Here is a 25,960-nt window from a genome sequence, read left to right on the forward strand (position 1 = left end):
TATAGAACTCCACATCTGATGTGACTTAGTAGATGGTGCCATATCAGCACAGCAGCTTCAGGGAGCCACCAAGGCTCACCCAGAAATTGGCATTTCATTACAGTGAATGCTGCTTTTTTATGACTGTACATACCAAACTAAAACAATGTGATTATGTAAAGTGAGATGTAGCAATAGAATTAAAGGAATATCGGGAATTTTTTTTTAGTCATATCACAGAAATTTTGTCACATTTTAATTGAAGGTAAGGAGTAAGAAAAATAAAAAAATCACATGTTTTGTGAAAATATTTTATTTACATAACAAACATCATTATCATTAAATGGATGGAATACATTAATTACACAAAGTTCTTTCAGAATGAATGGAATGGAATTGCCTAAATTAAAAAAGTTGGAATAAACCATGTCCATTTTACTCTTAGTTTTATATATAATCCGCAACTACAGTATATACAAAGGTAGAAAGCACCCCATTGCACATTTGAAAGCATATACCAGTTGCAAAGATATAATATGAGCATTTTTATTGCTAAGCCTGTATTTTAACTGGAAGCTGCCACATTAAAATTTACCTTCTTTCTAGAAGGAAGAGGAATGGAGTAAGAGTGGTAGAGGGAAGGAGTAAGATGGGTTATCTTGAGATAATTTGGGGGCTTCTTAGTGTCCTCGACCAGGCCTCCAACACCAGGAAGCAGCCCGTAACAGCTGACTAACACCCAGGTACCTATTTTACTGCTAGGTAACAGGGGCATAGGGTGAAAGAAACTCTGCCCATTGTTTCTCGCCGGCACCTGGGATCGAACCCAGGACCACAGGATCACAAGTCCAGCATGCTGTCCACTCGGCTCCTGGGTAGTGGGGGAAGAGTAACAGAGGGTAGAGGGAAAGAGGAGTAAATGAGGTAGAGGAGAGGAGGAAGTGTGGGGGTCGAGGGGAAGATGAAGAGGGGGGGCCGAAGGGAGAAGAAGGAAGAGGGATAGAGGAGAGGAGGAGGAAGATTTGCAGGGAAGAGTAAGAGGGGAAGAGGAGTAAGAGGTGAAGAGGAGTAGTACGGGTAGAGAGCAGGAGGAGGAGGAGCAAGCAATTAAGTAAAAAGTGCCAAGCCTGAAATGCTATACAGCACCATTTGTGTTACAGAATACAGTATTGAAAAGTTCCTAGATATCATTCAGAATACCAATATGTGAGTAGAAAGACATAATACAAGTGATATCAACAGAATCAGATTCACCAAGAAGTTTATTGAAAGATAAAACTTAACGGAACAGCGAAAAAGAAAAATTTCTGAGCGTGTCTGAAAATCTGGACATTCTACAAGATGGTGTGCGACTGCTAGCAGAACTACCGGTATGCATTTCTAACAGGTGTGAAACTCTGTTTCATTAAGTGCCCATGAGTTAATCATGTGTGGCCAATATGTAACCTAACCATGCAGATGTTTTCTACTTCCTGTTTGTGGCAGGAAGAAGGCCATGGGAATAGGTCATATTTCATAGTACTGTACATAATTTGTTATTCATAATAATTAACCATTGATCTCACCAACAGTTGCAGATTGTTTTATGAATTATAAGGTAGAAATTCAGGTATGGTATTGACTTCCGTGAGATGGGATATGTCTTTAGTCCTGTAGAGGATTCTATTGCGAACACAATGATACCAAAATGAAAGACCTAGGACGAAAATTGAGGTGACTCAAAGAGAGAAGTGTACACATTTTAACGCTTTTCTGCCACGCTCTCACTTTCTCTGTTTAGTCCTGTAGAGATTCTATTGCAAAAACATTGATGCCAAATTGAAAGACCTAGGACGAGAATTGAGGTGACCAAAGTGAAAAGGGTATACATTTTATCGGTCTTGCGCGCTCCCGGGTAACACGCTCTCACTCTCTCTCGCTCTCACTCAGGGAGCCGGTCGGCCGAGCGGACAGCACGCTGGACTTGTGATCCTGTGGTCCCGGGGTCGATCCCGGGCGCCGGCGAGAAACAATGGGCAGAGTTTCTTTCACCCTATGCCCCTGTTACCTAGCAGTAAAATAGGTACCTGGGTGTTAGTCAGCTGTCACGGGATGCTTCCTGGGGGTGGAGGCCTGGTCGAGGACCGGGCCGCGGGGACACTAAAGCCCCGAAATCATCTCACGATAACCTCTCTCTGTTTGTTATGGATGGTACGCCAGGCATTTGGACGTTATATGCCTTACGTCCTGTAGAGAAGTCTATTGCGAACACAATGATGCTAAATTGAAAAACCTAGTACGAGAATTGAGGTGACAAAGTTGAAAAGATTATATACTTTTCAGAATTACCGCGCGCTCCCGAGGAATACCCAAACCCACCCAGAGTAGTGCGGTGCACGCGCGCCCAGAGCATCAAAGTGTTGAATAAAATTTTCCATATATTTATTGTACAGTATATATAGAGCTAAGCCATCTCTCGTATCAGGAATGGTTGAGGGCCACAGGGCTAACAATGCTGCAAACCAGGCATGACAGGGAGGGATCTCATTGAAACTTTTAAAATACTGAACAATTTGGAGGATGTTGATATGGACAATTTCTTCAAAAGTCAGACGTAACACAAACAAGGAGCAACGGTGGTTTCACGCTCGACAAGCCTCAATGTAGGACAGAGAACAGGAGATGCTTTTTTACCCACAGGGTTAGGTGTGGATGGAATCCAGTCCAAAGTCTTAAAGAAACTGGCAGAAGAACTAGGTCTACAGCTGAAACTACTTTTCACAAAATCTCTGGCCAAGGAATAGTCCCTGTAGACTGGAAATATGCAAATGTCATCCTTATTTTCAAAAAGGTAGAAAGAGCTCAACAGAAAACTACCGGCCGATCAGCTTGACATCACACATCTGCAAGCTCAAGGAGAAAATCCTCAGGGAGGGAATCATTCACCATCTTTCAGTGAACAATCTTGTAATATCGACACAACACTGGTTTGTTAAAACAGATCCTGCCTTGAGAAAATCCACAGGAGCCGTGATGAGGATTCGAAGTTATGCACTGGCTATTCCCAGATGCACGCTCTAAACGACTACATCAAAACATAGTCAAAAGAATTGCAACCTTGGGTACTACTGCACCCTCGAGGATTCCCGAGGATTCCACTGTAGCCGAACCAGGGTTTCACACAATTCCTCCAATCATTCTGGCTCTGTCATCCAGTAATTCTACCTCTGACACCCCACTTTCATTACACAGAGAAATCACATTATTGTGATATATCAATGATAATGTGATTTCTCTATGCATAGAGAAATCCTGCAGATTTGATCCTGCCGTACAAACCTGCTCCCATTTTTGGAAAGCGTAACCAGCTACTCGGACAAAGGCCTTCTGGTAATGTAGTATACTGTACATGGATTTTGCTAAAGCCCTTGATAAGGTACCACATGAAAGACTGGCAAGGAAATTATAGGCCCATGGAATAAATGGTAAAATATTAGAATGGATAAAACAATGGTTGAATGAAAGAAAACAAAGGGTCGTGCTAAATGGGAATGAAATTGAATGGAAAAATGTGATAGTGGGGGGTGCCACAGGGGCCTACCCTTTTTGTCATATACATCAATGACATAGATGAGATATTACAAACCACATCATCAAATTTGCAGATGACAAAGATTTACGGTAAAGTGGGAAATGATGATAATATTGAATCCTTACAAAGAGATCTACATGAACTCCACAAATGGTGAAAAGACTGGCAAATGCTTTTTAATATCGATAAATGCAAGACATAGCATGTGGGGCATAACAACCCTCGCCACAACTAAAAAATTAATAACATTACATTACAGTAGATTGCTTTTACAAAAGTGAATTTTCATATATTTCTCCGGCAGCTTTGTTTCATTAGTTTAAATCTGACCTCTTGTTCTTGAAGTTCCGGGTCTCAGGAATTCTTCCCTATCAATTTTATCGATTCCTGTTACTATTTTGAACGTAGTGATCATATCGCCTCTTTTTCGTCTATCTTCTAGTTTTTGCATATATAATGCCTCTAACCTCTTCTCGTAGCTCTTGTCCATCAGTTCTGGGAGCCACTTAGTGGCATGTCGTTGCACCTTTTCCAGTTTGTTGATGTGCTTCTTAAGATATGGGCACCATACAACCGTTGCATATTCCAGCTTTGGTCTAATAAAAGTCGTGAACAATTTTTTTAGTATTTCTCCTTTTTTCTATTTAAAAGCAATTCTGAGGTTAGAAAGTGTAGCATAGGCTCCTCGCACAATGTTCTTAATGTGGTCCTCAGGTGACAGTTTTCTATCTAGAACCACCCCTAGATCCCTTTCTTTGTCAGAATTCTTTAAAGATTTCTCACATAATTTATAGGTTGTGTGGGGTCTATGTTCTCCAATTCCACATTCCATAACATGGCATTTATTCACGTTAAATTCCATTTGCCAAGTGTTGCTCCATATATTTATTTTGTCCAGGTCTTCTTGAAGGGCATGACAATCATCTAGGTTTCTTATCTTCCCTATTATCTTAGCATCATCAGCAAACATGTTCATGTAATTCTGTATTCCCACTGGTAGATCGTTTATGTAGACAATGAACATTACCGGTGCAAGAACTGAACCCTGGGGTACTCCACTCGTAACATTCCTCCAATCCGATACCTTGCCTCTGATTACGTCCCTCATTTTTCTGTCAGTTAGGAAATTTTTCATCCATGTTAGTAGCTTACCTGTCACTCCTCCAATATGTTCCAGTTTCCAGAACAACCTCTTATGGGGAACTCTGTCGAAAGCCTTTTTTAGGTCCAGATAGATGCAGTCAACCCAACCATCTCTTTCCTGTAAAATCTCTGTGGCTCGATCATAAAAACTGAACAAGTTCATTACACAGGATCTTCCAGATCGAAAACCATACTGCCTGTCTGATATTATATCGTTTTCCTCCAGGTGTTTAGTTGATGGTGATAATGGTGGTGGTAAGGAGTAGTTTGAGCAGTTGGTGATGGCAAGGGATTGAGGGGGGGGGGTGAGGTGGGAGATGTAATTGGAGGAGAAAAGAAAGGTGGAGGTTATGGAAAAGTGAGTGGTTAGGGTAGGTGATGGTGACTGGGAGGGTTGGGGATATAAATGAAGTGGGAGGAGGAAAAGGTCAAGGAGGTGACAGTCTCAGGATGGAGAAGTGCTGATAAGAGAACAGTGAATGAGTTGAGGGAATGGGACGAGGAAACATGAAAATAGGAGATAAAAGATGAAAGTAATGAGGCCATGACAGTAGAGCAGGATAAAACAAAAGTTGGAAAATATAAAGGAGAGAATATAGGGAAGGAAATTAAATTATAATTTGAAGGTAGACTGTGACTTAGGTAAATTAAGGTGGGTACAGTATTGGTAATCTTTTATAATACCAACACTTTGTTTGTTTAAAGGAGAAGAGGAGAAAGACGAGATGAAAAGCTGTGACCATAATGTCTATTAAAGAATAGAAGGTAGTAGGGATTGTGGAGGAGAAACAGCTATGCACATCTTGCAGCTGAACATACATCATGATCAGAATAAGGATGTAACAACTCTTGTATATATAAATAAATATAAAAAAAGGTGCTAATTAGTCTGTTTCTATACACTGGATAATGATCAGCTCTACTTATTTAAGTGAAGACTATATTGCCCTACCTTCGGAATCAATATTTCAGGTGCATTACCCCCCATTCTTATACTGTATAATATATAATTAATGAACTTGTGCGTTCAGTTTTTGTACTTTCCTACTTATGCTACCATTTCCCATGAAAATGAAAGTTATTAAATACCTATTGAAGAAAATATAAAAATTTAGTTTCTATATAGTCTTTGCAATATAGTAGGATCTTTTTTGTCCAAAATGCTGAGGACTATGGTAATTTCTAGTTATTTATATTTACGTTATTTGGATATCATGTAGGTTATGATTAATATACTATTTTGGGGAGGCCCACTCAATATCTTTTCAAGCTATAGCACTAAAGTTGCCAAGCCTTAGATTTTGGAGGTTTGGAGCAACATCCTATCTGAATACAAAGATCCAGCAACAGTATCTGGCACACACTGAGGCATGGGGAGCATGGAATTCATAGATCAACCAAAACAGAGAAAAACCCACCAGAAATTATTAGCACATTAATAACTTCTTGAAAAGAAATTAGTATCTGAGGAAAATAAGGCAAATCATTACCATGGGGTAAACACCCCAGCAATAGTGCTCCTGACCGCCACTAGATAGCAGTCCAGGTCACCCGGTGCTCCACCCAGCCAGCCAGCCATCATAGTCACTTTAGGGTACAGATAAATGCAAATAGTTTTTATTAATGAAGTGATAGAAATGTGTTTTTTTTGGTTTAAGAATATAACAATGCTCGAATATAAAATATGCACAAACAATGGAACTGTGCGTATCATTCAGTCTTACTGCAGTGCTGTAAGAGTGAATGACTGCTTTAGAAATCTTAGGTGTTTCAGAATAAAGTAAAATTTGCACTGTTTTAGTTTAAACATTAGGCATGGGCTCTAAAACTGGGGTATGCATATCCCCGGTGCTCTCCCTAGTGTTTATATGATACTCTAGTATATATTTCAAAATTGCAGTAGTCAATACAGCAACCTTGAAACATATACACAATAGAGCAGGGGTGGCCAAACTTGCTTACTGTAAGAACCACAAATGGTAAAGTTCAGGTGTTTGAGAGCTGCGGGATATGAACAAAATTTACACTTACGTTATTATTGTTTCACACCCAGTTATCCAAATTTTATATAAATTAAAAAACCAGCGCTGAATGTAATGAAATTCCATTTTCTGGGTGAGCCCCAGAGGCTCCCTGGAGCTTTTCGGGCTAATGTATGTTATATTAGACCGGGACATTAGCTAAGGAGTTCAGACCTACTAGGGGCCAGCGCCAGAACCTGGCCCCTTCAGAGAGGTTTCAGGGAGCAATGGCCCTGGAAAATCCCTTTGTGGTTGGGGTTTTCCATATCTGCCATTGCCCAGGGTTTGCAGCCAGAAAGGTAGGCATGACAAAACAAACCCCACATGGTAAAAAACTAAAATAAAAAAACGAACAGAGAGGTAGAAACTCCCTACAATCCCAAGGAAACAAGCAAACAAGCAAACATTACACTTTACTGCCGCACCGATCGTCCGCGCAGTCCTCCCCACCCCGAGAGGGAGAGGGGGAGCCCCGGACCTACCGCGCCGGATGCCTAGCATCAGTTCGGAAGCTAAGCTTCAATCAACCCGGAAAAACCGCCGACCGGTGGTAGGGAGGGTTGCCAGGGAGCCTCCAGGGCTCACCTAGAAAATGGCGTTTCATTACATTCAACCCTGGTTTTCTGTGGGGAGCCCCTACGGCTCCATGGAGCTTCATACCCAAAGAGAAGGAAAAGACAGGGCTGACCCAGGAGGCGGCCGCCACAAACTCCGCAACGCGAAGCCGAGACAACAGGCTGCAACCTGCGACTCAAGGCAACGACAACGGACAGGAGCAAACGCGCATAAAGAATGGGCGGCCAAGAACCTGTGCGACCCTCAAATCCCTGCGCCCGAAATGAGCCCTAGACATCACCAACACAGCAGCAAAAGCTGCAAACGTCCAAACAGCACGGGCGCAAGGACAGTCCGCAGTTTGGAAGACTTAAAAACTCTGCGGACCAACCGGACCAACCGGGCTGTGGTGGGTATGTGGGCCTGCGGGCCGCTCCAAGCAACAGCCTGGTGGACCAAACTCTCACAAGTCGAGCCTGGCCTCGGGCCGGGCTTGGGGAGTAGACGAACTCCCAGAACCCCATCAACCAGGTAACCAACCAGGTATCAACCAGGGAGACCCGAGCCCTGAAACAGGGAACGAGGGAAACCGGATTAACCCAAAGCGCATCCCCAGACACGGTACGCAGGTAACGGCAAAAAAACGCAACCGGACAATACAGGACGCACCCCTGGCCAAACCAATCAAGCATCAATAACCCAAGAACCCCTCCAGAAAGCAGCCATCTTGACCATCGCCAGAAGGACGGAGAAAGGCTGCAAACGTACAAACCTACCACTAGTACCAAAGAGCAGAAACCTAAACAGAAGGGGCTACCACAAGCTTAGGAGAAGATAAGAAGGCACCCTGATCAAGGACCAGGACGGCTCAGGAGACGCATGAGCAGCCCGGAGGTGAAACAAAACACGAGAAAGCATACGAAACGGGGCAGATGTGAGGTCCACCCCGAACACAAGACGGAGCGGCTCCGCCAGCGCCGCACAAAACGAGGTGACAGCAAGCAACATCAAAACTGTAGTCCTGAAAACCAAAGAAAGGACAAGACAACCCGATGCGAAAGAGAAGACATCCTACGAAGAGTAAGAAAAAGTGCATAGAAACACCAGGAATGTCATACTGTCGCCGAGACGAAGCTTGCAGGTGGGACACCGTCAACAAAGCCACCTGATCACCACAGAGAAGGTGATACCCGCGTCAAAATACCAAATGCGAAGAGCAGAACCAGTTACTTACAGGACCAGTCCGACCTGCCAAAAGAAGCGGAGCCGCAGGAAAACGCCCTGGGTTCGGACACCTATCAAGCAGCGTCTGAAAATAAAACTGGGCCGGCCACCAAGGGACCATAAGGACTACTCTCGTGGGAATGGGGCTCAAACCGAGCCAGAACCCGGAGCAACAGATGGACCAGGAGAAGAGGAACACATACCCCCACCTCGACCAGTCCTGCCGAAAGGCATCCACCGTGAACGCCTCGCAGGCGGGTAAGGGCGCCACATAGAATGGGCGACGCCTAGACCACGCCAATTCGAGGCCAAGAGTCCATACGTCATGCAGAGCCAATGAAACGAGTTAGCGACAACTAGCCAATCCGCGAACAGAGGAATGAATTGAGATAGCTGTCCGCAGGACACACCCCGGACATGAACCTCACGGTTAGCCAAACCCCGAGAATCCAGCAAACGAGCCACTCTTAAGGGACCAACCCCAAAGGTCAAACACCTAAGAGAAACCCTGTGGTTCCGGCAAAGAACCGCCAGAGAACAGTCCGAATGGTGCTGAATGGTAGAGCACCGAGTGACCCAAACCTTCCGAAGCGCAAACCAGACAGCCACGAACTCCTGAACCATGCTGTTAGTCCGACGGACGGACAGACCCTACCATCCCTGGCCGACCTGGTGAGCACTGGTCACAAAGCCCCAGCCGTGAGATGACCCGTCCATGAACACATCAAGTGAAGGATCGGGGAGGTGCTAAGGCACGAAACCCCGAAAACCCCAAAGAGGAAGCTGGTGACGGAGCACCAACACAAGATTCCCGGAGGAACAAATCCAACGATTGCAAGAGAGGCAGAAAGGGAGTCTCCGAAGGAACCAAACAGACGCCGTAGCCAAACCCGACCCTGCGGGCAGACCAGCACGTTGAAGTTCAGACTCCCACACAACTGCTCGAGCAACTGCCGAGCAACCCGGGACCCCCTCATGAACAGCCGAAGGCAGGACCACAGCCGCAGCAACACTTCTGGAGGGAAAGACAAGGAGCGGCCCAAGAGCCCTAAATAAGACCCAGCCAGGTCTGAACCCGGGACGGAAACAAATGGAACGGCCTCCAGATCACCAGGAAACCAAACCCGGCGATCTGGAAAGAACCACACCCCTGTCGAGCAGACAAGCGGATCGACTGGGAGCCCACACACGCCAGTTGTCGAGGTAGGCTAGACACCGAATCCCAAGCAGACTCAGACAGGGCACGAAGATCTGGTAAAGATGCGTAAATACACCAAGTGCCAATTATAAAATAGGGAAGGCAACAAAAGTGGTAAGCCTGAAGCTCCACCACCAACTGTGCCAGTCCCGGAAAACTGGAGAGGAACATGCCAAGAATTGACCTGGAGGTCCAGGGCCACCATCCAAGCACCCGGCCCCAACAGAAGCCGGATAGGAGACAACAGCCCTCCGACGAGGGCATAGAATCCAGGGCGCAGACTGAAGACATCCAGAAGAACCGCAGATTTGACAACCCCATGTCTGCATAGAGCAGACGGGAACCCCAGAAGGATGGGGTGGATCAACCACGGCCAATGCACCCACAAAGATGACATGACTAAGCGCAGGGGAAGAAGCCCACCCCGCCAGCCCTGAACCCCCACAAAGGGAAAGAAACCGTCCACCGCCGCCACTAGAGGCCGGAAGACGACCAAAGCGCCCACAAACTGCGGGACAATGCGAGAGTCAGCAGAGCAAGCTGCTCCCCCAGTGCCCAGTCAACAGAGAAGGGAACAGAGCTCCTTCCGAAAGAAAAAGTATACATACACATATATATATTGTGTATATACACATACATATACACACAAGGTATGTTACACACACGTGCGTATGCACATACACATGCGCACACACACAGTGTACACATGTACATGCACATGTGTACACATACAAGTGAAAAGAAAATTACAAGCCATCGATCAGTGGGCAGCAAGCACCACGCCGGCCAGGCGAAGAAGGCACAAAACTGCATCAAAAGGCCCACCTTGACAACAAAACCCCAAAGTCCCAGCACGACCAAACACGTGCCACGTCCCAAAAATATCAGTCTGCAAGCCAGGAAGACCCCGGAACCCCAGAAGGCTGAACCAAGAGGAAGAAACCTCCAGAACGAAACCAAAGAACCCAAAGGAACCCGGAATCGAACCAGGGGGAGCCCAAACCACCACATTTGCCGGCAGAGATACACCACAAAAAGACAAAGCACAGCCCCAGAGAGAACCCCCAGGGAAATGGTCAAAACAGACTGAAAACCGAGGGACAAGGTGTGGGAGCAAGCATAACAGACAGGGACACTGAGTCCAAGCCCAAGGGCCTAGACCCAAAACAGACAAAATGGAAAACCCAGTGTAAAATCAACACTCAAACGTTCCCAGAGAAACAGGAAACAGGCAGAGAACACCAGAAAAGCAAAGAAATGACAACAAGAAAATAAAACACCTGAAAAAGGTGAAAAAACTCACCCTCAGACGCTCGCTCGCACACCAAGGTGCATGTAAACAAACCGCAACGCTGCCCTGGTGGCCACGCCGGGAAACCGGCAGAAGAAAATGGCCACCAGAACAGAGGGCTGTGACTGACGCAAAAGATACGAAAACAGGCCACCAAAAGTGGGAAGCGAGCAGACTGGATGGGCAAAAAACTCAGCCCAGAAGCAGAAAACCCAGGCAGGGGCAAACTACCCCAGAACTGCTACCAGGCATCCCCCACAGCCCCGGGAACCAGCAACAGAGGCCCCAGGGCAGAGCCGTCCTACAAGCCCTCTGCCCTTAAAGAAAAGGAAGAGTCCTTGGGAAAAGCAGCAAGCCTTTCACAAAGCCCCAGCCGAGAGATGACCCGTCCGTGAACACATCAAGTGAAGGATCGGGGAGGATCTTGCCGCTGGTAAGACCCAGAAGCCTTGGCAGGAAGAACAGGCTTGAAAACCTCCGTCTCCAACCTGAACGGGGCAGCCCCCGAAAACCGCCCGAGTCTCGGTCCCAACTAAACCCTGCCCCGACCCCGAAACCCGCAGACTGTCTGGAGCCGGGAACAGGGAGGGAAAGGGGCGAACAGCACCTAACCAAAACGGGGCGGCCCCGGGGCATCCGAGTGGGAAACTAACCTAGCGTGTTGCTGCAACCTAACCTAGCTTGCAACACGGATGCCACCTGTACTCTGAACAGTAATAACATCAGAAGAGTACTGGAGAACAAGCAGAGAACACAACTCGCAAGACTCCGGGTCAAGGTGTCAGTGACCCAACAGGCAACATGACGGAGGTAAAAGTGGCGACTGTCACCCAGAGACAAGGGCACAGCAACCAACGATTTCGTACAAGACGGGTTGGGACTCGGAAGACACATACAATGGTCCACCGAGCCCCGACAGGGGTTTCCAGGGCTCGTAGGGGTAACAACTACGGGAAGCCCGGGCAAGGTGTTGCTAACCAGTTAAACATCCAAAAATAACAAGGGGTAGAGGACAACACTGAAAACCCCTGCAACGTGTACAATCACGGAGACCTAGCAGAGGGACACCAAACACTACCAGTGAAACTATAGCCTCACTAGGCAGACCCCCACCAGGCAAATGAAAATAAAAAGAAAAGAAAAACCCCGCAAAAGTACACCGTCTGCAGAGGCAACAGGAATCAGTTGCCGCTTAGGTAGCAGGTCGCGCAACACCTTGACGCCCTAATCAGCACAATACCAGTCCCTACCCAGGGCCAAACAAGGACCCCAAGGCCCTGCTGGCCCCAAGGGCGAGGCAAATGCTGAGCAGCAAGAACCTCTACGGGAATGGTTCCCGAACGCCCCAGGGAAGATAACCATGTCACGCAGGGGCAGTACTCACAGGGCGCTTAGGGAAGGAAGCCCCTAAGCGCATGCAGCCCCGGCACTGATGAGGTACTCCTGGCCACCGCACAACACAACACACGGCGGTGAACGCCACACAAGGCAAACACCGCCTAGGAAACTGAGGCCAGAGAAGTGTTTATCCCGGTTGACATTAGCTTACGAACTGATGCTAGGCAGCCGGTGCGGTAGGTCTGGGGCTCCCCCCTCCCCCTCTCAGGGCGGGGAGGGCTGTATGGACGATCGGCATGGCAGTAAAGTGTGATGTTTGCTTGTTTGCTTGTTTCCTGGGATTGTAGGGAGTTTCTACCTCTGTTCATTTTTTTATTTTAGTTTTTTACCATGTGGGGTTTGTTTTGTTATGCCTACCTTTCTGGGTGCAAACCCTGGTCGATGGCAGATAAAGAAAACCACAACAACAAGGGGGTTTTCCAGGGCCACTGCTTCCTGAAACCTCTCTGAAGGGGCCAGGTTCTAGCGCTGGTCCTTGGTAGGTCTGAACTCCTTAGCTAATGTCCCAGTCTAATATAACATACATTAGCCCGATAAGCTCCAGGGAGCTGTAGGGGCTCCCCACAGAAAAATGCATATTAAATGCAATATTTATTTATGCATGCCGTTTTTAAAAATTAGTCTTATTATAATTATATTTTTATGACAAAATTACAGATTTACCTCCTTTAACTGTGAATACCTTGAGGTTACCTTGAGGTGCTTCCGGGGCTTAGCGTCCCCGCGGCCCGGTCGTCGACCAGGCCTCCTGGTTGCCGGACTGATCAACCAGGCTGTTGGACGCGGCTGCTCGCAGCCTGACGTATGAGTCACAGCCTGGTGACTCATACACTTGAGTGAAGTGAATGCATACACTTCCTCCCACTCTGGCTGAAAATTTATGTTTTCATCTTCATATTTTTGTTTCTTACAATTTGTAGAAGCCATTTTCCTTCACAAAGTTTACACAGATGCTTTAAATAAGATTTATATTTGAAGTGTACCATCTAGGTTTCCACAGTTCAACATCTGCACTTACACTGAAATCGTTTCCAAAGGTATCCGACCTCTTTATATAACCGCACGTTTCTTACTCTGGATTCAGGTCAAAATTTCTATTTAAAAATTTCTAGAATATTCAAATTATCTAGAATTTTTCACGGGTTGCATAATAAAAGTCAAAGAGCTGCTTGTGGATCATGAGGCATGGTTTGGCCAGCCCTGCAATAGAGCATCCTTGATGCATATACACAATATTATTGTGCATAAAATATTGAAACATTCGGTCGGTAAGCGAACAAGTGGACACAGGTAGAAACTGAGTACCCAAATGAGCCACAGGGACGTTAGAAAGAACTTTTTCAGTGTCAGCGTAGTTAACAGACAGAATGCATTAGGTAATGATGTGGTGGAGGCAGACTCCATACACAGTTTCAAATGTAAATTTGATAGAGCTCAGTAGGCTCGGGAATCTGTACACCAGTTGACTGACAGTTGAGAGGTGGGACTAAAGATCCAGAACTCAACCCTTGCATGCCCAACTAGGTGAGTACAATAGAGCAACCTTGAAACATATACTCAAGAGAGAAACCCCTTAATATATACACATTTGAGCAAACTTGAAACAGATACACACTAGAAAGAGCACCTGCAGTAAGCATAACCTAATCTGAAAACCTATGCATAGGAGAATATAAATTTAGGAAAACGCAATGTTGAATATAATGAAACACCTCTTTCTGGTGGGTTCATGATGGCTAGCAACAGGGAGCCACCTTGGAGCCCACCCAGAAGAGAGATTCTACAATACACTATATTGTAAAATTCATGTTATCACCTGAACGTTCATAATTTATGAACGGTAATTTATGAATGTGATTTCTTATTTGGTAAATAAGAAGAAAATATTTTATGCAATTATCTACCAAAATTATTTTTAATTTTACATTCACATATTTAAATTGCATCATTAAATACTGTATACACAATTATATGGCACCCTTATAATTTACATTGTTTTATGAAGTTTGATATTCAGCACAATATATTTTACAAAGATTTAATATGCTGGAAATGTCCCCAACATTAGCCAAATAAAACTGTTTAATTGAGATAACAAGCAGTTTTAACACTACTGTACTGACAATACTCACTACTATATACAGTATTAATATCCTTAAACATGCACCAAGAGACCTGGATATCAATGATGAGGCAGTAGCTTAGCTTACATATAAATTAAACAGAAAGTTCCTTCTGTATATGTATCTCGATAATCTTAGTTGAAAAGACAAAGATATTATCATTGGTTTCATCAGCCATCAAAACATTCCCCCAAGTTCTGCAGCTTATCTGGAGCTAATGACAAATTGACACTTCACACATACACTAGGTCATATACCATATAACATATATTAAAATGACAAATAAAATGAGATTGGCACCCAAGTTGTAAATTTTTTTTATATTTAACTTAGCATGTTGAATAAATCAAAGTATTCAAACGGAGAAGCCATAATCAGAAATATTATACAATATAATTAATTTATTTTGTCAGGAGGCAAGAAGAGAAAGCCTGTGTGTGTGTGTACATATATATGCTGTATATACTTCAGGCTTGTAGCGAGGTTGTCTCCAACCCCCTCCCCCCCCCCAAGATCGAACTACTTATCCTCCCCAGGATGAAACCTCATAACAGCTACCTAACTCCAGGGGTAGCTATTTACTGCTAGGTGAACAGATGCATTAGGAGGAAGGAAACATGCCCATCAATTTCATTTCTGCCCAGGTATCAAACCCGGGATCCCAGATTAAGAGTCGAGAATAAATCCAACTGTGCTACAAGACCCTAGACAAAGTGACACAAGTAGTAGTAACTTCGTGTAAGTAATGAAAACAGAATGACAATTACAATGTTAATTTTATAATTTACAGATGGATGACTTCCCTGTTCTCACTATTCCGATTCAATATTTCATATAGCAGACAATGATCACCTCTACATTTGACACGGCTGACATATAAAAGTTGGCACCATCATTTGCCATAACACCCTGTGGTACATGTGCCACATCACTTGTATACTATTATATTGCTTTTCTTGACATTTCAGATTTTTATTTGCCTAAATTTCAATATTACTACCTTTAGTCTAAGAAATACAAATATGATGATTTTGAAGAGAAATTACAAGTTGACAGCAGACTTTATTAAAGATGACATTTTGCCTGTAAAGGCTTCATTAAAATCCGACAAACCCTTATAGGTTAAAAATCACCTTCAATAAAATCTACTCTCAACTTGGAGTCTTAACATTGTTGTGAACACTTTGTGGTCTCTTAACCTCACAGATGATTTCACGAATTGCCTGATTAACAAATAATCTTCATAAGAATTAGAAACTGCCTGAACCTTAACAGGATGACAATAGCTTTTAGATAATCTAACTTAAAATAAAATTCCTTCCATGCTCCTAGAAAAATGGCTAAAAGTCATGTAATGTTTGTCCAGGTCCTTTGTCTTGCAGTATGTTATAAACTAGAGGATCTCAGATGAAGGGACAGTATCTCCCAGATCCTTGTGTCACTATTTCATGCACTCACCTCTGCAGTAACAATAGGCAGACACTCAAAATACTGGTAACTACTCCATGAAGTGAACTAAGCCTCAAGGAAAACCAAGTGAAAACACTTAACTGAATCAGTCTCTGCCAAGTTGGACATTTGTATTGGTGGATCGTCAAGGAAGAAAGTGAGAGTGCTGCCTTCACAGTAGTGTTGTGTATATTGTACTGCCACCTGACAGTGATCAGGATGATTTGATCAGTAGATATAGTTTGCAAAGCAATAACTGGCTGCACTAGTGACCTTAATTATCTTTTAGTTAAGATAATGAGTGTTTTTTTTTTTAATTTTAAAAAGTAGCCACTCTGGTGGAAGATTGGAAATACACTTCCCTGACTCCCCTCAACAATAATGTGGCAATACAGTTATAAAAGGTACTTGCTTTGACAAGGTGAAGGTCACAAGAAGGCCTGTTGAACACAGTGTCTGAGGAGAACCCCGGCCGATAGTTCAAGAATCAACCTACAGGGGTGGCTTAGAAATTAAACATGATAAAAATATAAGGTATGGAGAAACTTACTACGTACAATAAAACTTATGACAAAGGTGTAGTGCTTGAACATGAAGGAAAGACTCAATATATGTGTAAGTGTTTTATAAACAAATTTTCAGATAAAACCAACATCCTTTCTTAAGGTACTGTATGCAATGTTCATTCAGATGTAGGTTACATCCAAAAATTAGTTTTTTAACCCCTGTACTGTGAACTTGTTTTTTTTGGCAAAAATTTTGTGGTGCAGTTGTTAAGGACATATTTCTCATTTTTATAAATGTTCAGGTAATGTTAATGGCAAATATATTAAAAACATTAAACATTGCATAATTAAAAAAAAACACAACCCTCATATAAGGTGCTCTGTGCAGTCCTGTGGTTAATACGCTTACACATATATTGGGTCTTTCTTTTACCGTCATTATAAGATATCTTCCTACTAGGGAGTTTTAATAATTGAAAATATATAAATTAATGACTAGAATCATGACTAGAAAAGTAAAAATATTTGAACAATAAATTGGACTAAATTTGTTTAAATGCATGAAAATATTTATTGGCAGTACATCTGCCAATAAATAGAAATGGCAGTACATCTTCATTAAGAGAGGAATACCATTTCAGGAAAAGTTGTACATTGGCATAACAGAGAAAGTAACTAACCATTAGTGGTGAGGGTTTCATAAACATACATATGTAAAGATAAAATACAAAAAGAAAAATTTATATTTAAGTTGATTATAGTTTTGATCTATTCATGTATAAAGATAGCATAAGATTATGAAATCATTGTGAAAATGGTGTATAACTTGACTCACTGATGTTTGTGCAGGAACATGAAGCTGAACCACAGCATATAAGCAACTAGGACAACAAAATAAAGATAAAAAGTTAGTTTTTGTGTGCTGTATGTGGACTAGTGTCTAAAAACAGGAGTACTACACATCAGCCTAAGAAAGCGCCCCAGCAAATATTTTGCTTTCCATCAACATAGAAGCAATATCTCACATCTAAGAGTTGGGATTTCATCAACAGTCACAGTTCTTACCCTGAGAGAGACAACAGCCAGATGAAGAATTCCATTAAAAACAAGAGGAACTCTACATCCCAGTAAAGACATCGGCATTAGGACTATAAAAACTATTACCAGCTAAATTAGGGGCTCGTCAGAGCAGACGGCGGTATGAACTGTAGCTGTGTACAATATTATAAAGAAAATACTGCACTTTACTAAGTCTGAGAGCTGGAGCTGCATCATTAGTTAGACACAGCTTTTTGTTGTCTTTCTTAAAACTTTGAGAATACTTATTCTTTAAAGATGGAATGAAGACCTATCATTATGCATTTACACAGTAGCCGATAATATTTTGAATGTTGGCTCCTCTCCAAAACAAACTATAAAGACTAATTTCTTCTCTCAAGATAATCATAACTAATTACATTGGTCAACAATTTTTCAAAAGTTGTCTGCTTCTGAGATGAAAAGAGCTGTGTATAATGTATTTTGATGTGCTAATTCAAATATAATAATTAAAATTACTGATTAACTATTGCAGTAACAAAATTTTGCTTTATTCAACAACTGGTGGATACTAAACATTTTTCACGCAGACTCCAGTGATGGACAGAGTGGGCTTATATAATAAACTCATAACATAGTGGGAATCTCTCGTACAACTATCCCACTCACAAAGAAAATAGTAGTACTTATTGTATCTGCCTTGCAGATCCATTATAAGAGCAACAACCTTCAAGTTGCCACAAAGCTGCCACTAATGTTGGTCATTGTTTATGCATCTCAAAAGCTACTGCTTGTTGTAATACATGTCTTTCATACAAAATGGAATTAATGGCAAAACACTCCCATTATGCAGCAATACAGCTTCACGGCTCATCTTGGATGAAACTAGAACTAATTGACAATTTTAAAAATCATTTCTGATTTCAGTGAGCCAGAATTAGTCAAGTTTAACCAGATTTGTTTCAGAAGCAGTTTGTGTTATATATTATTTGTTTTGAATAATTTTGTAAAAACCTTTAAATTATAAAATATCGTTTTCATTTTAAAATGGTTTGAATGTTCTACCACAGAACACAACATGGGAAAAATTGTGTTATAACATTTTACATGTTTATTCAGCCCCTCCATTTGAATTACCACAACGGAAAGAAAATAGTGTACTAAAATGCTCGAACCCAACAAAATCTATCTACCAATGCACAGAAAACATGGATGTTTGTGAATTGCTATGATTTATAATACTCCTTTATTTGTATGTTGCAGATTTTATGCTAAATTGCAGTGTATTATTTGAGAGGAAAAGCTCGTTTATTAGTACAAAAAAGTTATGAGATATTCTCTTCATAAAGGTATTAATATAACCATATAAATTACATTATCCATCATAACATCCCCATGAGACACCCATATTGGTACATCTCTACACATCACATATCTTACATAATATTACACAGTAGGCCTCAATAACCCCCTCAACTATTTCATGTCATTTATAAAAACACTGGTACTTTTGTGCAAAGAGGACACCAAATATCTATCAAGCAACTGCACAAAATGTTTAACTCTTTTTGTTTGTTTTTTGTTTCATGTTTTTATAGTAGCAAAATACACTTGCATTCTGAAACTGGCTACAAACCCATTTTAAGTGTTATATTTGTCCACTGGTTAAGTACAAACATTTTGATAATGCTCAAAAGAATGAGATCTATTTGCAGGTTTCAACATTACCTTTCCATGTATTACAGTAATTACACACCAGCAGGTTATACATACTTTATCAAATACCTAAATGTTTATACATTTAAAAAATTTTATACAGTGGTACCTCAGCTTACGAGCGCCCCTGGTTACGAGTTTTTCGGGTTACGAGCAGGATTTGCTCGGAAAAGTTGTATCGGGATACGAGGGTTGCCTCAGGATATGAGGGTGTTGATACGCATACGGGCCGACTAGCGCATGGTGGCACAGTGATCGCCGCTCAGTTTACCAGTGCCTCGCGCCCATTGACTATCCCGCCTCAATTCTTCACCAGGATTTACAGTGTTTTGTTGGATATTTGGCCATTTGAACATAAAAGCTGTTATTAAATATCTTGCAATGGGTCCCACGAAAGCCAGTGGTGAGTTTCAACCTAAGACAATAGTTGTGAATAGAGGATGTCCCTTCCTCATAAAGAAAATATGTGAAGTATGGGAAGAAGTGCAAAGTTTTGTTGAAAAAACTCACCCAGATTAAGCTGTAGCAGGCCATTGCATTGACCTTTGAAATGACAATGTGATGTCTTACTACAGACAAGTGTTAAAATGTAGGGAAAAACAAGTGTCTTTAGACAGATTCTTAGTAAGACAAGCAAGCAGTGAGCCACAGGCAGGTCCTAGTAGTATGCAGGCAAAACGTGCCAGAGAGAGCACACCAATGAAGTCCTCACTGCCTGATGTTATAATGGAAGGGGACCCCCCTTCCAAACAGTAATACCTCTCCTCCTCCCTCCTCCTCACCATCTTCCATATGCCAACAGCAGTCATCAGCAAGGGTAAGTAATAACTTGAACATACTTTTGTAGTGTAGATTTAGATGAATTAGGTATAAAATTTAGTTTGAAGTGAGGTTTTTGGGTAGTCAGGAATGGATTAATTCATTTCCCATTATTTCTTATAGGGAAATTATCTTAAACCGAGGTACCCCGTACAGGGAATCCCCACCGCAACCAGTCCAGCCAAAAAGCATCCACCGCATGGGCCTCACAGTCATGGAATGATGCCGTTTACAGTGGGAGATGGTGAGACCATGCCGACGCAAAGAGATCTACCTCCAGGTGCCCCTATGTCCAACAAGCCAAAGGAAGGAGACAGCATTCATCGTCCACTCTGTGGAAAGAAGAATGAAGCATGGCAGGCTGCCTGCCAGGATGTTGGACACTCCCTGAATGTGATCGGCGGGGAGAGGTAAACCCCAAGAACTCAGCAGAAGAGCCACTTGAAGCGATCAGCCCCAAAGAGCCACCGACCGCAGAAATCCGAGATCAGTCTGAAATCAGAGATTACAGACCTTGGTTGAGACAATGAACCACAGAGAAACAGTCCAAATGGAGCCAGATCACAGAGCTCTGCAGAAGCCGAATCCTCCGCAGCGCCTGCCACACAGCCAAACTCCCACACCGTGCTGTGAGCTAGAAGGAATGACGGGGCCCAATGCTTCTGGCCGGCCTGGTGAGTGCTGGTCACAAAGCCCCAACCAAGGGACGAGGTGTCTGTGAACACATTGAGCAACGGAAGAGGAATGCGCCATGGCAATGAACTCTAAAAAACCCTAAAAGGAAGCCGTAGATGCAGCAAGGACACCAGGGATCAAATCCAGCGATCGCGAGAGCGGCAAAAGTGGCTGCTTCGAAGATACCAGCCTCCGAAGTCACACCCTGCCCAACGGATAAGCCAGCAGAGTAAAGTTTAGGTTCCCACACAGCTGCTAGAGCAACTGTCAAGTGACCTGGGTCCCCCTCAAAAACAGCTGAAGGCGGGACTGCAACCGAAGCAAAGCCGCAGGAGGGAGAGAAACAAACGCAGTCCGAGAATCCCACACTAGGCCCAGCCAAGTCCGAACCTGGGAAGGAACCAACTGGGACTTCCTGGGATTCACCAGGAACCCGAACCAAGCAAGCTTGGAAAGAACCAGACCCCTGACTAGCAGAAACGCAGACTGGCTGGGAGTCCACTCCAACCAATCGTCAAAGTAGGTCAGAACCCGAAGACCTAGCAGAAGCAGATGGGTCACCACGACCCTGGTTAAGCACATGAAAACACAATGTGCCAGATTCAAACCAAAGGGAAGACAACATAAGCAGTAAGCTTGTCACCCCACTACAAAACCCAACCAATCCACGAACCCCAGATGAATAGGGACATGCCAATAAGCATCCTTGAGATCCATGGAAATCAGCCAAGCGCCTGGGTCAGGCAGAAGCCGGACCTGGGGACAACGTGGTCATCCAAAAGGAGGGGCAAGGAATCAACCAGTTCAGATGAGATAAGTCCAGAATGTACCGGAGATCCGCACAGTCCCATTTCAAAACTAGAAAGAAGCAGGAAACCCACTTGAGAGACAAGGTCATTTTGACCACACCTAAGCGAAGCCATTCTAAACCCAACTTCCAGACTGGAAAAAGGGCAGCACAACGCCATCAAAGACAAGAAGACATGACCCAAAAACCCATGAATTGCAGGACCAAGCATGGGCAAAGAAAGCCAGCCTTCCCCCCATCACCCCGTCAATGGGGTGATCCACGAAAGGCCAATGTGAACCCCAAGAAGCCAACCACCGTATAGAGCGAACACAGACCAGACGATGAAGGTCCCAGGGAACACACCGATGCTGAAACTGGCACCATAGGCTTACCCTGACCAAATGAGGCTCTAGCCCGACCTAACCGAGAGGTCCTGGAACAACCACCCGCAGAGCACTAACAAGTCCAAAATGGGACGGCAACAGGTCGAAGCCACTGACAAAAACGATGCAACACAGTCCTCCGGGAACAACAGAGGACAGAACAGCGCAGAAGATTGCAGAGCCAGGGCCCAAGCTGAAGCCAAACAGAGCAAGGATGGCCTGTCGACATGCAAGACAAGAGGTGAAAAACATAGCAAGTTCTACTGAACTTACTGGATTCAGCAGCCAATTATAAGTTCAGTAGAACTTCGGTTTCAACTCTTTTACTCTGTCGTAGCTCAGTCGATTAAGGGAGTGTCTGGGATGCTTCCGGACGCAGGTTCGAATCCTCTACACAGCCCTTGTGGATTTGTTCATTTGATGCATCACGTTAGTGTGACTTCTGTGTGTAGTGTTATTATGTGGTACTGATCATATGGAGAGCGATGAACTGCAAGTATATTGACAATAAATGAGCTGGCCACAAAACATGAAAATTTTGTTCAATAATTTGACAGGCATTGTTAACACTATCGCCAGCGCCACGCGCGCACCGCAGACTTTGACGTCATGGGGCCAATGGTGTGGGCGAGCGTGTGGCGATGCCTAAATGTGTATACTTGTTTCAGTTTTCTCACCTTAATACTTGTGCTATGTCGTTCGTTTTGGTATCATTGTGTTTGCAATTAAATTCCCTGCAGATGTATATGCATATAATGTCCAAAAGCCTGGCGAGACTCCCCGCAGCAAAGGCTAAAGTTACCCGTGAACGAGCACCAATTTGCACACCCCAACCTAATGTGTACAGTATACTAGTTCAGTTTGATAACATCAATTTTCATGTTACATCGCTCATTTTGGTATCAAATTGTTCGCAAAATAAAGGCACACATTTTAAAACTAGTCTCATAATAATAGAGCAATAACTGGAATTTTAACAAATATTTTAATTTTGGACGCTCATCATCAAAATTATTTATATCTTTCCAGTGTTCTGACATCAATCTTCATGTTACATTGCTCATTTTGGTATCAAATTGTTCGCAATATAAAGGCGCGCATTTTAAAACTAGTCCCATAATAATAGCACAATAAATAGAATTTTAACATATTTCAAAATTTAAAATTTAGACCCAAAAACGTATTTATAATCTTTCAAGTGTTCTGACATCAAGTTTCGTGTCACATCTTTCATTTTGGTATCAATTGTGCACATTTTACAGGCGCTTATTTTGAAACTATCCCGAGGTCGATCGGATAAAAAATGAATTTTATAAAAATATTTTTGTAGTGGATGCAAGTCCTGTCCACGGCTAGGACTCAAGAGAAAAAAAATGGACGTGATCGGTGTCCAAAGCGAGCGATAGTGTAACACCATATATTAGCTGCTTCTCAAAGAGTCAACTCACCAGATATTAACATTAACATAATGATTTACTCCTTGGTAAATGAGGTAGACTCTCCTTGTAATTTACCTGTAATTAGTTTCCAGGTTTTATATTTTCACAGTCCAACCTGACAACAGACATGAAATTATATACAGTATTTACAATCAACAAATTTTTTATTGTTGATGAGTTGAGGAGGTTACCTGGAGGGGGTTAATCTATCAATTTAAGTCACTTTTCAGAAGCTCTTTGTACCTTTAACTTATAGAATTTACTTATAATCCTAGTTACTTTAAAATAATTCCTTAAGTTTGCATTCCAAGCAAAATTGTAATCTTCTTGAATTACTGTATATTTACATTGTAAAAATTAAATAATATATAAATAAAATAGAATAAAATAAATTAAATTAAATCTACCTCATTAATTACACTTACTTAAGAGCACAACGCATCCTCCTGTTTTGGTAGTACTTATAGTAACGATGAGGACCATAGTATATATACCGACGTACAATGAAATTAGAACATAGAAATCTGAACCATTGAGTTGGACAAACCGGAAAACTATTTTCTACTTGTGTTGCTTTTACAAACTAAACTATCCTATCCTAACCTCCCTACGCCCAATAGACGATATCTGAAGCCTAATATAATACATATGTGTGCTATACTAGGCCTAGGAATATTTAAGTTTGTGTTTTAGCTTAATTTATTTTTAAAGAATTCCTTATTAGTCAGTATAGTACTATCTAAAGGCTTAGAATGTACAAATTATGACTATTGACGATCGTCACAATAGGTACTGTACTATCTAAACAGGAGGATGGGTTATACAGCACGACATGTAACAGATATATAACACTGATTTGAAGACCTTACAATGTCATCCAAAATTAATGTTTACTACCTCATCAACCATTAGAAGATGCCTTGTCTCCTATTACCATAGAGGACATTAGAACTCTATGAAGTTTGCTGACCTTTACACAAAGTAGTGTTTACAAGCCATGTCATGCTAGTGGCGGAGGAACTCTTGAATTATGATTAACTTCTTGGTCACTGGCTCCACTAGCAGATCCATTTAGCATTAATGGTGCAGTCTTGTGGTAACGTCTCAAAAATGATTTCTTCTTTGAGGGTTTATTTGTAGATTCTAATTCTAATTGTTCTGCTGAAAGAAATAATGTTAAACATTACTGAGGTGTTTTTAAATAAAGTATTATTAGTAAGATATGACATACAAATTATATAAAGAAGAAGCAAATACAGGTACTCTGAAGTTGGTTCTGGCAATCTATGACTTTAATGTTAATGAAATTCACTATGCAGAATAGTTAATTACTACAAAATTTTCACTAAATGTAAACACTGGGTTTATAACCCACAAGTTAGCTCAGGGTTTTTGTGTACTTCAGACACTTTTTCAAATATAATCTTGCTTCATGGCGCACTTAAAATATTTTACAAAATGCTGCTATACTCATGAAGAAATGAAGTGAAATATTATGATTAGTGAGTGTATAAATTATACTTTCTTGGGCAGCTTCCTTAGTGGCATCCCAGAGGTTATGCACTGGTACTTGAGGGCTAATACAATCTCACCAGGCACCTCAGGCTTTCTCATGGCATAATACGAGCAGGTATCAGAATCCTGCCTTTCCCCCCCTCACAGATGAAGATAAGGGTGTCTGTGGAATTTTGCTTTTCCCTGACTGCATTTGCATGCAACATCACCACTCTGCAATGGCTAACAGGTTTGCTAAACACTAGTCAGAGTCTAGTAACTACAGTGCAAATGTACAGGTCCAGGATGCACTTGGGAGATTAAGATTCCTCTGTGAGGCATTCCTTATCAACAGGCTTCATCGGGTCCCAATTCATATTGGTTCTACTTCAATGCAAGAAGAGTACTCTAAATGAGTACTTTTCATAATGGGTCCTCATTAAAATTTGTAATTTATGACTAGATGAACAAATCATTTATGGTGTTATGACTAAAGGGTTTCAGGGTGTTGAAACTATAGAGTGAGTATACTGCTGAAGGCAGCTAAGTGGGTGGCATTATTTAAAGAAGTCTTTACACAAACACAATGGTAAAACTTAACAATGTTTATTGGCAAAACTTATGTGCAGGGCATTTACATTACTCTAAATTGGTGTCGTCAAAGCTAATATCATATCAGATAGACACTGGGATGCCTCCACTGACCGATCACATGGTTCACTCAGAGAGAACTCTGCCTTAACACTCTTTTAGACAACCAATCATTAACATGCCTTTCCTGACACTGCCAGTCACAAGGGAAACAGCAGTGCCAGACTAGATACTTGGGCAATTAATATAATGGCATGCAGAATCAACACATAAATGACCTGTCACTCTGACAATCAATAAAACATACACATACAAACAACTACAGTGGTACCTCGGAATACGAGTGTCCTGTATATGAGTTTTTCGGAATACGAGCAGGATTTCCTCGGAAAATTTGTCTCGGAAGGCGAGGGTTACCTTGGAAGGCGAGTTTGTTGATACGCGTACAGGCCGACCTAGCGCGTGGTGGTACGACGATCGTCGCCTCTCACCCCTCAGTTTACCAGTGCCTCGCACCCAGTGACTATCCCACGTAAATTCGTCACCCGAATTTTCAG

The 25,960-nt window shown here is 42.6% G+C and overlaps 1 protein-coding gene across 3 annotated transcripts in view; it reads right to left on the minus strand.

Annotated features, from left to right (window-relative positions):
* Positions 1-276: 276 nt before the first annotated feature.
* Positions 277-25,960, minus strand: part of LOC123757260 (ADP-ribosylation factor-like protein 13B) — a 149,425-nt gene continuing 123,741 nt past the window's right edge. For 2 of the 3 annotated variants that reach the window (XM_045740787.2, XM_045740784.2), the window contains one exon: positions 277-24,479. In XM_045740787.2, coding sequence (XP_045596743.2) covers positions 24,319-24,479 — 161 coding nt within the window. In that variant the 3' untranslated portion in view covers positions 277-24,318. The remainder of the gene's footprint in view (positions 24,480-25,960) is intronic. The other variant, XM_045740786.2, reaches the window with a different exon arrangement.

Source organism: Procambarus clarkii, chromosome 13 (assembly GCF_040958095.1).
Source record: "Procambarus clarkii isolate CNS0578487 chromosome 13, FALCON_Pclarkii_2.0, whole genome shotgun sequence".
In the NCBI taxonomy this organism is placed as follows: domain Eukaryota; kingdom Metazoa; phylum Arthropoda; class Malacostraca; order Decapoda; family Cambaridae; genus Procambarus; species Procambarus clarkii.